Source organism: Dermacentor andersoni, chromosome 8 (genome assembly GCF_023375885.2).
Source record: "Dermacentor andersoni chromosome 8, qqDerAnde1_hic_scaffold, whole genome shotgun sequence".
NCBI lineage: Eukaryota > Metazoa > Arthropoda > Arachnida > Ixodida > Ixodidae > Dermacentor > Dermacentor andersoni.
Window position 1 is genome coordinate 147,696,269 of NC_092821.1, and position 10,690 is coordinate 147,706,958.

The 10,690-nt window shown below is 47.4% G+C and overlaps 1 protein-coding gene across 2 annotated transcripts in view; it reads right to left on the reverse strand.

Annotated features, from left to right (window-relative positions):
- Positions 1 to 1,514: 1,514 nt before the first annotated feature.
- Positions 1,515 to 10,690, reverse strand: part of LOC129384214 (uncharacterized) — a 9,947-nt gene continuing 771 nt past the window's right edge. The window contains exons 2-6 of one of the 2 annotated variants that reach the window (XM_055069435.2): positions 10,272 to 10,399; positions 8,893 to 9,019; positions 4,641 to 4,823; positions 2,653 to 2,781; positions 1,515 to 1,815 (exon numbers count right to left, since the gene is read on the reverse strand). In XM_055069435.2, the coding sequence (XP_054925410.2) occupies positions 1,618 to 1,815; positions 2,653 to 2,781; positions 4,641 to 4,823; positions 8,893 to 9,019; positions 10,272 to 10,399 (765 nt within the window). In that variant the 3' untranslated portion in view covers positions 1,515 to 1,617. Of the gene's footprint in view, positions 1,816 to 2,115; positions 2,782 to 4,640; positions 4,824 to 8,892; positions 9,020 to 10,271; positions 10,400 to 10,690 lie in introns of those variants that run through there. The other variant, XM_072284183.1, reaches the window with a different exon arrangement.

Consider the following 10,690-nt stretch of genomic DNA (forward strand, 5'->3'; position numbering starts at 1 on the left):
GACCCGATTGGCCAGTATTAGACAGTGCGTGCTAATTAAGGTGGCCCGATTGACCAGTATTAGAAATAGTGCAAACACCAGATATAGTGCGAATTAAGGCAACCCGATTGGCCAATATTAGAGACAGTGCAAACACCAGATATTGTGCCAAGTAAGGCGGCCCGATTGGCCAGTAATAGACGTAGTGCAAACAAACACCAGATATATAGTGCGAATTAAGGCGGCCGGATTGGCCAGAATAGCCAGACTGCAAAAACAGCAGATATACCGCGAATTAAGGCGGGGGCCCTATTAATCATGCAGCGTTAGACATAGTGAAAACAAATACAAGATATGAAAGGGAAAAAATTGGCATCCGCCTGAATTGTAGCGCGAAGCTACAAAGGGAACCCATACGGCCTTTCTCAGAACGAAAGCCTCGCAGTTGAGGAAGAAATCGTCCTGGTCCGGGACACGAACCCGGGACCAACGCCTTTCCGGGGTGGTCGCTCAACAATCTGAGCTAACCAGGAGGCTAGCCGATCGTAGAGCGAGGGCGAATTATCAACTCGAGGCACTGCAGGGACACTGAATATGGAAAATCAGTTCTGCGGAAGCCCGCAAGATGGGAGGAAAGTACATGAAAGGGAAAATTTGCATCCACCTGAATTGTAACACGAAGATATACAAAGGAAACCCATACGGAATTCTCAGAAAGTGAGCCACGCATTTAAAGGAAAATTCGCCCTGGTCCGGAACGAAATCTAGCGAGGTCGGTTTGTGCGCTTGCAAGCGCCAATTTTCGAGCATGCGATCGCTTCAGCTTGTTGCAGCCATCGTTGCCTGGCACCTCATCCTTGGCTCGAGGAATGCGACTGCTGTTGCCTATATACGACTTTGGGCGAGTGATTCAGCCCATGTACACTGGTGCGTGCGCTGCAGTTAGCGAGTGCGAAAAGCGGACTATTATAGCCATGTGTGAGCTGTACACAACACAAACGCCTAACGTGTAATTCTTACAGCGCAGCTGTTTACTTGACGGACTTGTATGAATGAGCCGTATGCGTGGTGTCGTAGGGGGGTGGTATGTGGGCTGGCTAACGTCCGTAAAGTGAACATAAAAACATGGCGGCGCTTCGTGGTCTCATAAGGGGGGGGGGGGGGGGGTCTGTACTTCTGTACGGAATCTGTTGCGGAATTGGTTGATCAATCGATCGATCGATCGGTCGATTGATTCGTGATGTTTATGCGCCAAAGAAACGCTAGGGCTATGAGGGACACTGCGGAGAGCTCCAGATGAGTGTACAAATTAAAAACAAATTCTGGGTTTTCTTAAGTGCCAAAACCACGGTCTGATTATGCAGGCACGACGTAGTGGGGCAGATTCCGGATTAATTTTGACCACCGTTGTTTTTTTAATTATTATTACGCACCTAAATCTAATGACCAGCGTTTCCGTATACGAGCATTTCCCGCCCCAGCGTCTTCCGTCACCGTGGCGGGTGGAAAGGGAATGCACACAGGCAAAGAGCGCGTCCATAATAAGCGAATTTCTCTTTCCATTAAGTGCGGAAAAATTTAGGTTGGCAGCGTCCGTCTGCGCGTGATGCGGCCGACGGCCGCGGGGGTGCGCCAGCGTCATGAGGCCGGGGACCCCGGGCCTGCGGCGATCGCGGCTTCCCGTAGCTCCTTGAACCGGTCCGTGAGCCATCGCACGGCGGCCACCCGGTCGAAGGCCCCGTACAGGTTGTCCGGACACAGGTTGAACACGTCCTCGTAGTCGATGTCGAAAAGCGCGAAGCTCAGCCCGCGGTGAGCGCGGTGAGCCAGCACCACCTGCTCGCGCCCGCGGTGACGTCATATGTACGTTGACCTTGTCTTTTCGTGCCTAGCTAGCTTTTTTTTTATCTTTATAGAAATTGAATTGCGCCGTACTTTCAAAGGGGTCAGAAAGAGAGCTTAGCAAGATTGGACTATTTTTCCAGCGCTCGTAACGCGCGCAGTGAACGCGAACTCCGTGAGGTGGGGCTTATCCGTGACGTGAGCTTATCCACCCCTGTTGGCGGGCGATACGAAATCGGGAACTGTTTTACGTAACTATCCTTGAACTAAATTACTTGGGACACGATCGTGCATATGCCGAATATTATTATGGTCCCCTAGGCGATGTGTATTACTTAAAAGAAAATAATCATCGAAAATTTGGTGCCTGCACTTTTTGAACAAACTGCACGTGGGCCGATCAGGCTGAGCAGCGCATATTCTTTGGACATGGGCGCCCCTAGTGATTGCGCCAAGCGCGAAACACGCGAACTGACAAAAACAAAAAATGTGGAGAGAGAGAGATAGAGAGAGAGAAAGGTTACTTGGCGCTCGCATCCCTAAATTCTCGTGTAGAATGCGTCGCTTACACGAGCGGTACCCGCGTGTGTTATCCGACCTGCCTTGTCCCTAGAATCCCTTACCATTAACAAGCTGTTCCTTGAAATGGCTGCAGAGCGCTTGTAAACTCGGTAATGCGATAGCGAGAAGAGACATATTCAGGGTACAAAGGCTGCAGGTGTCGCCGCGAACGCATTTTGTATCATTGCTCTGGACTAACGGCAACCTCGATTCCTCTGCATTCCTGCGATGTATCTGGTGTACGTGAGTGGGGAGCATGTCCTCCCCTACCTTTTGAGTGATGCTGCTGAGGGTGTCGAAGACGAAGGTGCGGTCGTATTCCCTGCAGAACGTGTAATTGAAGAAGTGGCCTTCCTCGAAGGTCGTCATATGGCTCTGGTAGGTGGTGTTCTCGCAGACCTGGTAAGAGAAGAAAAAAAAAGGAAAAGTACTCTCGGTAGAACCTATCTCTTGAAGACAACGTCAGGGACGAGAACATATAACGAGGGCTCATCATCATCATAATCATTGTGGGCGTCGTCTTTATCATGGGCATCAACAAAGGCATAGTTGTCATCATCGTGCACATCTACACCATTACATCATTTATTTATTTATTTATTTATTTATTTATTTATTAGCATTACCCTCAGGGCCAGAGGCATTACAGAGGGGAGTGGAACATACGGGAAAAAGGACACGACACAAGTTTTTCTTCTGCTAATACAATGTTAGCTAAAAAGATGAGATAACAGCGGGAAGCAACAAAAAATTCAAGCAATTGACTGATAACAAATATAATTACATAGTTGGTTAGTTACATTGCAATACACCTGTGTTTAAAACATTATGAAACTGGGAATAGTGAGCAGTGGACGTGACTGATCCCGGAAGCTGGTTCCAGTCCTGTGAGGTGCAGGGTACAAATGATTGATAACATGTTTGCGTTAAGCACGACATTATTCCCACTTTTTGTGCATGATGGAAACGAGGGGAAATGTATGATGGAGGAAGAATAAGGTCGTTATGTAGGGCGGGACTGTAGTATATTTTGTGGAAAAGACATAGGCGCAGAAAACTTGCGGCGACAGGCGAGTGACGCAAGCTGTAGAGACTCTTTCATTAAAGTGATACTGGCAGTAAGACTAGTTTCCTAGAAGGAAGCGGTCAGAATTATTTTGGACAAGCTCGAGGGCAGAGGTTGATATAGCAGTGCTTGGGTCCCAGACGGAAGAGGCATATTCGAGTTTACTTCGGACTAAAGAGTTGTAAAGGAGGAGCTTTAAAGAAACAGGAGCAGATGAAAAATTGCGATGGAGGTAACCTAACGAGCGGTTTGCATTGCTAATTATTTTGCTAATATGAAGAGACCAAGAAAGAGAGGAAGTTATGTGGACACCTAAGTAGCAATAGGATGTTACGGATACGAGAGCGGAATTCTCGAGCAAGTAGGAAGTGGGGCAAAAAGTTGTACGGGAGGTACGCAATACCTTACATTTCGTTGTGTTGAGTTCCATCAGCCAGACTTCAAACGAGTTAGATATACAGTTGATGTCGTTTTGAAGGATCGTAACATCATTTTAGTCAATAATTTCTCGGAAGACTACGCAATCGTCGGCGAATAAGTGAATGTTAGGGGTCACGCATTACGGCAAGTCATTAATATAGATGAGAAACATACAAAGAATTTGTATTTTCATCCACTTTCATTTCCATTGATGTATCGTTTATTTATTTCATTTATTAAGTAGAAGTAATTTCCCTTATGTTCTCCTGGGTGTCAGTGTTTGTTGGCTTTGACATAACGCGCGCGCGCACACACACACACACACACACACACACACACACACACACACACACACACACACACACACACACACACACACACACACACACACACACACACGCACACGCACACACACACACACTATATCAAAGTTATTTATGTATTACTGCGAATGTTCTCGCGATCACGAAATCAGCCAATAGTGTTGATGGGTCCAGCTACTCGCGATGACGCTGCATGGCGACATCGCGGAAGCGAGAGCAAGCGACTGTTCACTGCTTTCGACACGCGATTGTAAACTCCCGGCGGCATGCCGTGCAGTAATATTTGGCTCACATGTTCGCAGGAGCCTCGTTAACAGATCGGCGACGTTTTTTTTTTTTTTACTGTTTTCCAAGAGCGTTTCAGTTGACCCCGTCAGGACGGTCACGGAGTGTGCAAACAGTCAGTCTATATAGAGACTACACGGTGTGGACGCATGTGCGTACATTACCTCGGTGTAGCTGCCGACGGTCGGATCACCGACAATGTAGCCACACGGCTTGCCCGGAGCAAAGTAGACCTCGTGTACGTTCTTTTCCGGCCTGTACCAAAACCCCTTGAGGGTGAACGACACGGCCACCGGGATGTTCAGGTCCAGGTATCCCCGGTCGGAGAGCCGCTTGATCACATCGATCTGCGCACACGTTTTTGCAGGACTGTTTTTTTTTTACTGGCGCAATACGGGTTGGTCATATTAAAAAAAAATTGCGATACGTTTAACGACACGTGCATACCACGTTGAAACACGGAAACAGGGGAACACGCGGACAAAAGGAATGCTGCGCATGCGCGATTCTCGCAGGCGTTTTATTTCGTGACCGACCACGTATTTATAAGTTGTCCTGAAGGCGTTGCTGCAGGAAAAAAAAGGTGTCTGTGAGCGGAGGGGAGGGGGAGGTGTCACCATACCATCTGCATATATTTATTTATTTGTTTATTGCGGTAGCAATTCCAAGGACACTCCAGGCGCACATCTGCCGTCGGCGTCGCTGTGATGTTCTGCATAAGGTCCAAGGGCGATAACATCGTCGCCGCGTGCCGTATGCTGTACGTGCGAGTAAAAGCGAGCGAGAGTGAGCCGACGACGATGGCTCAATCTCGCCCGCGCAAGGGAGGAAAGCGGTGAGGAAGCGCGTCGTCTTCCGTCGCGCGCAAGGCACCGGGGGAACGGGAGGGAAGGGTGCTGGGTTCTACTCCGGCGGCGGCTGCGTAGGGCGCTGCCGCCCAGGCCCTATCTTCAATCCGATGTGTGATGAGTACCGTAGGGATGGACGAATAATTTTTTTCTTGGATTAACGATTACTCATTCATCATTTCAGTGTTTAATCGATTAATAGCTGTCGATGCGAGATTTCTCATCGATTAATTTACTGACCTGGTCTTTCTGGTTGTAACTACATCACATTTACTAACGCAAGTTGTACCCGTAGCTCCCAGGCCTTGAAAATAACGCCGATTTATGCCGGTACTAACACATTCAAGAACAGTTCTTTTCCACGTACAATAGAGCTTTGCAATTCTCTACCCGGTAATATTCGTTCACTATCACTAAAATATTTCATAGCTACCACTGATAAGCACCTCGCTAACATGTAAAGCCCTTCTTTTTGATCATTCATCTTTCTGTGTTTGTGTGTTTTTAATGTTTATGTATAGTAACGTATAATATTCTCCACTCCTGCTATAGCCCTCTCTTGGGCTGCAGTATATGTTAATAAATAAATAAATAAATAAATAAATAAATAAATAAATAAATAAATAAATAAATAAATAAATAAATGGAACTCAATCAATCAATGATTGGCAAGGAGTTACAATGAATGATTGGAACTCCGTGCCCGCTGACTGTGTGTGTTGTTTAATTAGCAATTAGCATTGTTAAGAGTTATTTCTTACTGCTCGTGTTGCTTGAATTTGGATGTTACAATTTAATATTGTTGTATTTTTGTATACCACTCCTGCTTGGGCCTCACGGCTTGCAGTATGTAATAAATAAATAAATAAATAAATGAAAATTTGGTGGGCACTTTTAAAGATGTTGAAATACAGTTATTTACATTTGTAGGACCCTATCTTAGTTTTTGAGAGGTGGAAACGAGTTTGAAACACGAGTGTGTAAAAGTTTGATCAAAGATAATTTTTAACTTGTTGGCGCTAGTGGCTTATGAAAAGATAAACAATTTACGTTATGAAATGACATTTAGTGCAGGCTTAGATAAGATACAATGGCACTAGGGAACCTCTGTACAGTATAGTTAAACATGCAATAAGAAAAATGGCAAAAGTGAAGTCCGACTGAAATATGCAAGACATTGCAATATGCACAAGGGGAAAGAAAATTACAGGTTTAGGATTTTAAACCACATATTCTTTTCTACAGAGCGAAGGAATGTCAATTGGCTGGGATGTTTGAGCAAAACCGACACCTTCTTTGAATGGCCACTCAACCAGCTTGCGAGAATAGATGCTCTTGACTCTATAGATTTGCGGGAATCGACATGAACTCTATCGCTATGTCAGATAAGCACTCCAAATCGGCGCGCATGCTGTGATACGTATCTAGTGGACTGGGAGTGGCACGACGATCAGCGACTGGGTTGCAATAACGTGCCTTGAATTGCTAGGGCATTTCAAGCCTCCGGCTTCGGGGAGCGTGTACGGTGTGAGGAAAGAGCGGGAAAGCGCTCGGTTAGGCATCGCTCGAGACTCGGAAAAACAGTCGACAGTCGCTCTAGCGTGGCCGCACAGCCACTGCTCGTGCGCCGCCATTTCAGTGTGATTCCAAGACTTTCGCGCCACTCCTGTCGGTGTCACGAAAACGATTTATCGAACAAGTCTAATCGATTAAGTCGATTAAATGAAAGGCGAGCATCGATGAAGATTGATCGTCTCGCGTGATGCATTTAATCGTTTAATCGTTAATCGAGATTACCAACCCTAGAGTACAGAGTTTAAGAGCACCGAGGGCTAATCGCTTCGTGCGCGCTCTGTTCTCGCCGCTCAGTTCGCGCTGAAGCCGAGAGGCAGCACGAAGGTGAATTCGCTCTCTGCTGCTGCCGTGCTTTCTCGCTCCAGCATTTGGACAGCGAGTGTGCGCGGTCATCGAGTGAGATGCGAAAGGTGTTTACAAGTTGACACGGCCGGTAGAACTGCTATCCTTACTTCGTATAGCTGTCTACTTATTTGCTATCGCAAACAATGCTTCACCTTTGTACATTAATTTCTTTGTAGCGGTTACCGAGGCGAAGTTAGTACGAAGTCGAGAGATTGCGCGGACAAGGAACGGGCGGATAACACATGCTCCCGAGAGCGAGAGCGATGGTGACGTGGCGTCGCGGCGACGCCCTCACGCAACACCTGGTGCGCCAGCAGTTTGCCCTTTCACCCACTCTGCTCCATCGAGGCGCGCACGTGACCTGGCGTCGCAGCCAATGGGATTTTAGGGGCCATTTGGCTGCTACTGACGCCAGCTTTTTCGCTCAATGGACAATTTGGTGCTTTCGCATGAACATACACTTGGAGTTAAACGTTGGCAGCTATAAAATGACACCGTTTCCCGACGCTCTTTTTCAATCTCATGTTTGGCTTGCCCGCTGACGTACGAACTACGGCTTTCTACGTTCCAGAATTTATTGGCACAAAATTGAAACGCCGTTTACAGTTGGCTCCAGAATCATTGCGAGTTCCACGTCATTCGGCTGTTCTGGCGTGACGCGTGTAGCTTATACGCACTTCAGTTAACAAGTGCAAACAGTTTCTCCCTACGCTTTTCTTGGCTTCATTGTGCGTTGGCTTCACACGGCTGCGACTAACGAAAATAGGGCCCTTCGGTTCCTCTTGTTCACTTTCTTGGATCAATACGCGTTGACGTTCGGGTGCATAAGTTGGGAAACTACAACAGCTGCTCGTGACAGGGACGCCGGTCACGGTCACCGGAATGTGGGCAGACAATAATAATAAAAAAAAAAACTGCGTCAGATCCAACGCACATTTCTTGGGAATCTATACATATATCGAAGCCTTTGTTCCAACACATGAAGAGCGCCGAGACTCGAATGGCTTTATATGTAATGGCAATGGTAAGTGCAAGGTCATGCCGAAGGGGCCATCGCCCAAATCACATCATCCACGTCACGGGCTGTCCAAACGCAACCCCTTCGAACCTGATTGAGCGGGCGTACGTGCCTACGTCCTCTCGCGAACCCGAGCTATACGCAACGTGACACACTCGGCGATCATCTCAAAGAGCTGTAATTTTGATTTGGTCCGATAGAAGTGTACATGCGATTGTGGCCTGTATTGGTCAAAGCATCGGGATGCTCTGCTGTGCTGGGATTCCGATGTTCGATCCCATCATCGAGCAAGTTATTAATGTTTTTTTGTTGTTCTTAAAGTGTGGCCTATTCGACCAGACAGCTGCGTCACCCAGACGCACGCAGCAATACCCAACAGCCATGATCAGAAAAAAAAAATTTGGGAGGGCTCGCAAAGTAAGCTTCAAGAATAGGCGAATCGTCGTTGTGACCGCGCCTCGACAAGCTCAATCGCGAGGCGCCTGTCGAGAAGCGCTATAGGTAATACGGACAACCCACGTCACCTTAGTGAGGTGAGGATGGCCTCGCGAGGGCGCCCATGTGTCTGGGCGGTTGTCGAAATCAATGTGACGTTGCAGTCGAGAAATGAAAACAACGAGGCTGACTCACGATGGGAAGCTCGTGGCTGTCGTACTTGTGGTCCCAAGTGGTCGGTCCCGTGATTCTGCATTCGAAGGTGTACTGGTACGTTTCTTCCATGTGGGTCGTTGCCACAAGCATGTCCACCTTGAAGTCTCTGGATTTCAACAATCAGAATATATATACATGCGAATCCCGCGCACTCTGGTGATTGCGGTGGACGGGAAATTTTCTCGTCCGGCTTACATCGCGCAGTCAATAGGCGCTCTTGATCTCACGGTGGAAATAGAATTGCATTCGCAATTTCCTGCGATAAAACATTAAGTTCGGAGAAGTTGTGCCATTCCGACATTATAGAAGCCTGCACGTAAAAAAAACGCAACTTTCCTCGCCTTCTTCGTCGGCGTTTCTACACGCAGCCACGTCTATAGTTTAGGAATGACTTATGCCTCTTTCACACACCCGCATTTGCACGGGTGTGCGAACAAGGCCTAAGTGACCCGAAAATATAGACAGGGCTCTGCGTATGACCACTACCCAAGAAGGTAGTACGGGTGCATGTTTCTTTTTACCTGCAGGCCTCTATAGTTTCGGAATTAATCAACTTGTCTAAACCAATGTTTCGTTGCGAAGCGTTGAGGTCAGTAATGCAAATCGAGGAAAAATTGTGCGGCCTGCCCCCTGTCGCGGTGTTCTCCGCGATCAAGTAGCCTCGTCGGATAAAGCAAACTGAGAGTTTTCCAGAACCCGAAAACGCTCTAGACTACCGATTGAACGCTTGGCTTAATTGTTTGCGCCCGTTTAAAGGGGCACTAAAGAAAAAAAATAATTTCAGCTGTATTACAGTACGTTACTTTTATACAATACTAAAATAAGAAGCCATTCTTACCTATACATAAGGCTTGCTCTAAAAGCGAGAAAAGAAGCATAATGGAAAGGCGGGTGGCGGTGCCGCCTTGAAGTTGCGCACCAGCAAGCCGTGGTGTCATGAACTTCGACCGCTTGCATGCTGAGGGGTAATTAATTTCTTTATCGGTAAAAAAAGGGCCTAAATCGTATTCTACAGGAGCCAAAGGCTGAACTTAGTAAATTACAAAAAACTCTTACTGAGCCAAGATAGCCGCCCCCCACCCTCGCCCCTCCCCCCCGTACCCCAGTGCCATCACTGGGGCTCCTGCTGAAAAAAAAAATGGCGATGGCGTTTGGTTTTTATTTTATTTTCACTTATTGAACCTATAATGGTCAAATTAACGATGATAGAGTTTTGAAAGAATATTTCCTCAGTCTAAATAACGAGTTCCTTGTCTGTCTGTGCTTATTGCCTTTTCAAGGCAGAAAAAAAAGCCGCCGCGCCTGAGGAGCTGGGTTGAGCTCTAGTAATATGCTTCGCATAAAAAGGGCGTGCTCACTTGACTATGTGGTCGATCATGTCTAGCTGCTGCTTGTTGTAGGAAGGCAGCATCCGGACGGCGTACACTATCCCTCCCAAGAGGTACGGTCGTCCGGCGTCCCTCTGCCTCTGGTACTGACGCAGCACCTGGAGGACGCGGGATGGTCACGTGAGACAAAGGCCGCGTTAAAAGTGCGGGCCACACCGGACAATCAGTCAATACGAATGCCGAACGGGCTGAGAGATCTGCGTCGCTGTTCCGGTTAACCCCTTTGCTCGCCCAGTGATTCTTGTAGGAAATCGCAAGGTGTATACGCACACACAAAGTGTACAAGGTGTACGTAATACAAGGTGTGCTTCACAAGGTTTACGTACGCAGCCATTGTGGGGAAAACAAAAATATTGTGCGCTGCTCCCGCAAGATTCCTTCACATGCGT